The 6,150-nt window shown below is 35.2% G+C and overlaps 1 protein-coding gene across 1 annotated transcript; it reads left to right on the top strand.

Annotated features, from left to right (window-relative positions):
- Positions 1-1,491: 1,491 nt before the first annotated feature.
- atoh7 (atonal bHLH transcription factor 7) lies at positions 1,492-1,920 on the top strand. The gene has a single exon (XM_077496379.1). It carries the CDS (start codon positions 1,492-1,494, stop codon positions 1,918-1,920), a length of 429 nt encoding a protein of 142 aa, XP_077352505.1.
- The last annotated feature ends 4,230 nt before the right edge of the window (positions 1,921-6,150 follow it).

Below are 6,150 nucleotides of genomic sequence, written 5' to 3'. Positions count from 1 at the left end.
TTCAGGTTTTGTTCTTGGAACCTACCGTATGTTAAAATTCAAAAGTGCGCCATGTTCCCTTTAAGATACGTGGCTGGGCTAGTGCACTACCTAGTAACCTATCAAAATGGCAAAAAAATAAAAATAAAAATAAATAAATACAATAGAAAATAAACCATAGCGTGTAACAGAAAAACTGGAGCATACGTGGTAAACTGAATGGTGTCACTGTCTTCAGTGCGAAAAACTGATCTAGAAAATAGTATGTCACTCAATTGTTGGGGAATTTACACTAGTACTTTTTTTTTTCTACAAAAAAATTGACAAAAATAAAGTGTAACATTAAATATGTTGCATACAGCTTTCTCGACAAGAAAATACATGGTATTGTAGATTTAATAAATGAATTCCAAATTTCGTGTAACCAGATGGGAAAGATGAGACAGACAAATTATTCTGTCTGTCCCTTTTTCTTTCGGCTCAGTACACAGATCAATTATTTATTTCCCATCTCCATCTGTACTTAAGGACATGAATGCCCCACATATACTGTGGGGGGCATAACACATAATTTTACAACTCTTAATATGAATAAGAATATTAGCCCATCACTACACGATGAGCAATATCATTTCCAGGTTTTGGCGCAATAATCTGCAAACCATCTTGTCCATATTGTTCAAGATCATTAATCCCCAGATTTTCCTGTAAAATCCTCCAGGTTATTCAGTACCACTTTTGTTGCCTTGGGCTAATCTCAGATTATGCTTCTCATCCCATGGAGATACAAGTAGTGAAAGGAGATTTGAGGGCATTTCTACCATGATTACTACTTAGAAGCCATGTGGACAAAAAAGCTTTTCGAAAGCTTGCTTATATAGATTTGTATAAATAAATAAATAAATAAATTAATTAATTAATTAATTTATTTATTAAAATGACTGAATTATTAAATTACTAAATAAATAAATAAATAAATAAATTGCAATATATTGGACAATAAACAATATTTTGTCTCCTAAAATAAAATACTGATAATGAAATATTTGTTCTTTCTCATCTATCATTGTGAATCCCTCAACATGTTTTATATAAATATGAATAGATCTAATTTTGTTGTCAGCTTCATAAAAATTTGTTTGCAGCATCAGTTGTGCAAGCAGATGGCAGACTTTGGTGTTTGTGACACATGGCACCGACTAAAGCCTCGGCCCAAGATAATTGGAATTTCATTAAGGGTTTGTGTTTGTGTGCGTGTATTGAGTGTGCATATATACTTTATGCATGTGTGTGTATGTGCTGAGAGTGGGTGCTAAGGGGTCTGCTGTATGGGTGTGAGGGGGTGGTAGAGGGCAGGGACTCCACCTGCTGCCACCTGTTCATCTGCTGTGTGCCTTATAAAAGCTGCTCCCTTCTTTGGAGGACAGACACCTTGGACTCTTCAGACCGTCCACAGAGACCACCGAGGACTCATCAAAGGAGAACTGCCTGCACTTGCGTCCTTCAAAAAACATGAAACCTCGCCGGTCGAGCTGCGCGGACTCGGGATCCGAATCCTCCGAAGCGGACTCCAAGAGCCCGGAGAAATACGAGTCGGCCACGCGGCGGAGGATGGCCGCCAACGCCAGGGAGAGGAAGCGGATGCAGGGCTTGAACACGGCCTTCGACCGTTTACGGAAGGTGGTGCCGCAGTGGGGTCAAGACAAGAAGCTGTCCAAGTACGAGACCCTGCAGATGGCGCTCAGCTACATCGTGGCGCTCAACCGCATCCTGACGGACGCGAAGAGGCGCAACGCTGCGCACGTGCAGTGGGTGGACTTGCAGTTTGACTGCGTGCAGCCTGATGACTGTCAGTACCTCATGAGGTACGACTCCACGGGGCAGGACTATATCAACTCCTCTTTCTCTTATCAGTTTGATGGGCATCAGCTCAATGTATAAGATTTTTTAAAAATCTGCCAGGTGGCATGTGAAGCAGTCATGTTGTAAGCGGCAATGTGAAACTTTTTTTTCTTCAATTAAGGAGATAGTAAATACATTTGTATTGATTTATTTCTTTTGAATTATCTTTGACAATCAAATGATTTTTTTTTCAAAGAGTTGGATATATTTTTGCTAGGATTTTGAGCATGTTTGTCAATGCACAGTAAAGAAAGACATTTAGTATCATTAAAAATGATCATTAGATTCTGTATTTACAGCTGTTTTTAATATACAGCCCTGAAATTTGGTGCAATTTCAATGAGTTAAGAGAATCATAGCTAGTTACATAGTTCAAGTTTAATATGCAAGTATTGTTGACATGAAAAATGAGCTTGTTTATCCACATGATAAATTATAGTTTTCGATTCAGAATAAAGAAATTTTCTATCAAATATATTCTGCTTTTCTCCTCATTGTGTTTTATGGAGATCATTATTATTATTGTATACAATTCTAAATCTACATTTGGTAGGACATGTTTGTCTAATATTTAATATTATTTTGAAAATAATTGTTCTACAGTACTAGTACATTTTTAAAAAAAGTTTATCCTTATTTTTTAAAAAATAATTAATAATTTAGTTTGAAAAATGAATAATAAATTATTCAAAAAAATTTTTTGAGTCCAAATATTTAAGTGGTCAGAAAAAGAGACAAAAGGTAAATGAAAAACTTCAAAAAATTACCTAAAAATGCCCAAAACAGCAGAAAATTACCATAAAATGTTCACAACATTACAACAAAAAAAAAGGTCTGAAAATTGATAGAAGAAAAGGCAGGAAAGGGGAAATATAAAATGTCCCAAAACAAGAAGGAATTTAAAAAAAGAAAAATGACCATAAAATGTCCACAAAATTGTCAAAAAAATGTCAGAAAACTGACAGCAAAAAAGGCAGAAATGTAAAAAAATAGCCATAAAATGTCCATAAAAGGAAGAAGAGACAGAACATTACTATATGTCCAATAAAAGTGTCATAAATGTAAGAAATTTGACATGTATAAAACATGATGTCTGAAAATTTACAACAAAAGAATGAATGAATAAATAAATAAATAAATAAATAAATAAATAAATAAATGAGTCCAAATATTTACATTGTCAGTAAAAGAGAGACGAAAGGTAGATAAAAACTTTTTGAAATTACCTAAAAATGTTCAAAATGTTAGAGGAAAAGCAGAAAATTACCATAAAATGTCCACAACAAAAAAGATCTGAAAATTGATTTAAGAAAAGGCAAGAAAGAAAATGTTCAACAAGTCAATATAAAATGTCCAAAACAAGAAGGAATCCCCAAAAAATGACCACAAAATTGCCAAAAAATGTCAGAATATTGATCGCAAAAAACATAGGCAGAAATGCAAAAAATAAAAAATAAAAAATAGCCATAAAGTGTCCATAAAAGGAAGCAGAGGCTGAAAATTACCATATGACCAATAAAATTTTAAAAAAATATAAGAAATTTGACAAAAAGGCAGAAAAGTCAAAAAATTTAGGAAACGTGAAATCTGAAAAATTACAACAAAAATTATAAATAAACAAATAAATAAATCCAGAAATTGAAGATTAAAGGTAGAAGAAAATAAATGTCAAAGTATTGGATAATGTATATTTTTCCATTATGTTGTAGCTCAAATTAGTACTGTCTGGGGCACTCACACTGTTTCCTTCACCACAATCTTCAAATGTTTTGTGGATCTAGACAGATTATTATTTATTTATTTGGCCTAAAGTGGTTCTTTTGACAGTAAGTGTTGCCGACCTCTGACATAGCCAAACAACAACACTCATACATGTGCTATCTCTTAGTTGTGTATTACTAAAGTGTTATTGAGAAGGTAATGTCATTTATATTACAGTTTTTATTGTGCCCGTGTGACGTGTTTGCCTTACCGGTAATTGCAGGCCATGTCCACTTGCACTGCACCCTGACATGTAAATCCTCCTTTTGTTCACAGCTTCTGTGCGCGGAGATAACGGAATCTTACGTCAGCCGCAACAAAAATAAAACAAACGTACGCAGCAAAACTCAAATCACAATAGTATTTGTAGGTATTTGAAATTACGCGTATTTTTAATTTGTACTTGGCGTCCCATGCAGAGCAATACAAGATTGTTTACTGCTGGAGCAGCACGACAGATTTAAATGGCAGTCATACTCCATTGTCAAGTGATTGTCTCAGATTTGAAAAGTTTGAATGGTGGCACAAGCCAGAGCAGATTAAGGAAGCCCGTGAGCAAGATGCTGGCCTGGCTTTAGCGAGGGAGCAGAAATTAAACTCCATTGTGTGTTAATGGCTGTGTGTAATCGCTTAGTTCACAGTCACTGAAGCGTCCAGAGCTGGACCCAAACAGTATCTGCTTTCAAACTAAGATACATACAGGCAGTGACTTAACTGTAACGGCAGACTTCCACAAGAATACTGGGCTTTGCAAAATGATTTGATTTGCAGAAAACACAAGCTATATATCCAAAAAAGTCTGAGGTGCAATGCTTAATTAGGGCTCGTAATTACCCCGTAGGGAGTATCTTATTTTGAAATGGCTTGGTCAGAACCATCAAAAAGCCCAAAACGGGTCACAATATACTGCACACGGGTTTTAATTAAATGACACAACTACGACATAACATGCATGTGACATTTTTTTTCATTTCGCCAAACACAGATACAGATGGTCATAATGACTGACTGGCCACATTGAATGTTTGCATACCTAATCAACGCTTTCTGACAGTTGGCATGTCAAAAATGAATAGACGGTAGAGTCAAAAGTGCGTGTCGGTGACACTGCAATTACACTCTTCATTAATTCAGTCACCAGCAGTGAACAGTTGGCAGCAAGGAAAAAAAAATAGAATCAACTCATTGATTTCCTCACGAGGAGCGCATTATTGCATGAGTTGGTAATCAGTGGTGACAACAATGTGCTCAGCAGGACAGAAATTGAGAGGACTGGACCACAAAACAATGTTGCATTTTAAACAGATGAATTATTTCTAAGACTTTTAGGACATTTAATTGGATGACATGTTTGTTGGTGTACAATACAGTATGTCAAGGAAAAGTGGCAAAAGCCTCAGCTTTTGTGTCAAGAGATAAGTAAGAATGTTTTGGGGCTTAACCGTGTACAACATTACCACCCCCCCATTTGTTATAGTGGGCACCAGGTTAGTATGTCGGTGTAAACTTACCAAGCTTATATGTAACATTTTTAACATGAACAGCATGTAAATCACCTTACTCTTGTGATTGGGATCCAATCATAAACCAGAAGTGTTGACATCATCCAAACTATGCATTTTTATTCGTTTATCGGTCCGAAGGGGTTAAAGTAATTTTGGGATTTCTTCTTAGTTTTTGGACATGTTACAGTTATTTTTTTTTAAACATTTTATTTAATGCTTAAAAACATTTTCTGACATTTTGGGCAATATTGTATATAATATATGGTAATTTGGGGGTATTTCTTCTTATTTTTTTGGACATTTAATTGTTAGTAAATGTGTTTGTTTCTGCCTCTGTTTTTAAAATGAAGACTTATGGTAATTTTCTTTAGTTTTTGGACATTTTAGGTTTCTTTTTTTACATTCAATTCTCTGAGCTTTCAAGGAGATTTTATGTCACATTTCTGTGCTTCATCTTCCTTTTTTGTACATTTTATGGTCACGTTTTTGACATTTTTAGGTAACAAAAAAACCTTTTTCATCTTTTTCTAAAAATTTGGACTGACGTTTTTGGAATATTTAATTATGTTTTTAATCTAAATAATTAATTGATTTGTAATCATTCTGAAGCATTTGACCCCAAGGTAAGGTAACATTCAGACTGAACAAAAGGGGTCTAAGAATTGACCCTTGAGGAACCCCACATGGGCATTTGATCAGATATAACAAGCTCTAGCAACTTTGTCTTAGTTATTTTTTACATTATTATTGCTACTGAGGAGTATAATGTTTTGCCCGTGTGTAGTGTTAAGTGCTGAGGTTGGATCCCAAAAGTGCAGACACAAATAAGATTTTAACTCTTTATTCGCATAACATCGAGAGGCGTAGAACAAACTTGAGCAGACGAGAAACAATGAGAATGCATCGAGAACCACGAGACGCCAATCCCCCTTTGGGCTGTGGAGATGCACGGAGGAAGAGAGGCAATAATCCGAGAAAACACACATTTCTCAGGCAGCTTATA

Source organism: Festucalex cinctus, chromosome 14 (assembly GCF_051991245.1).
Source record: "Festucalex cinctus isolate MCC-2025b chromosome 14, RoL_Fcin_1.0, whole genome shotgun sequence".
NCBI lineage: Eukaryota > Metazoa > Chordata > Actinopteri > Syngnathiformes > Syngnathidae > Festucalex > Festucalex cinctus.
The sequence above is the reverse complement of the archived record's forward strand: the minus strand, read 5'-3'. Positions and strand labels throughout refer to the sequence as shown.

Bases quoted from the DNA above. Each gene is read 5' to 3' on its own strand.
- atoh7 (XM_077496379.1), top strand. From the start codon at position 1,492: ATGAAACCTCGCCGGTCGAGCTGCGCGGACTCGGGATCCGAATCCTCC.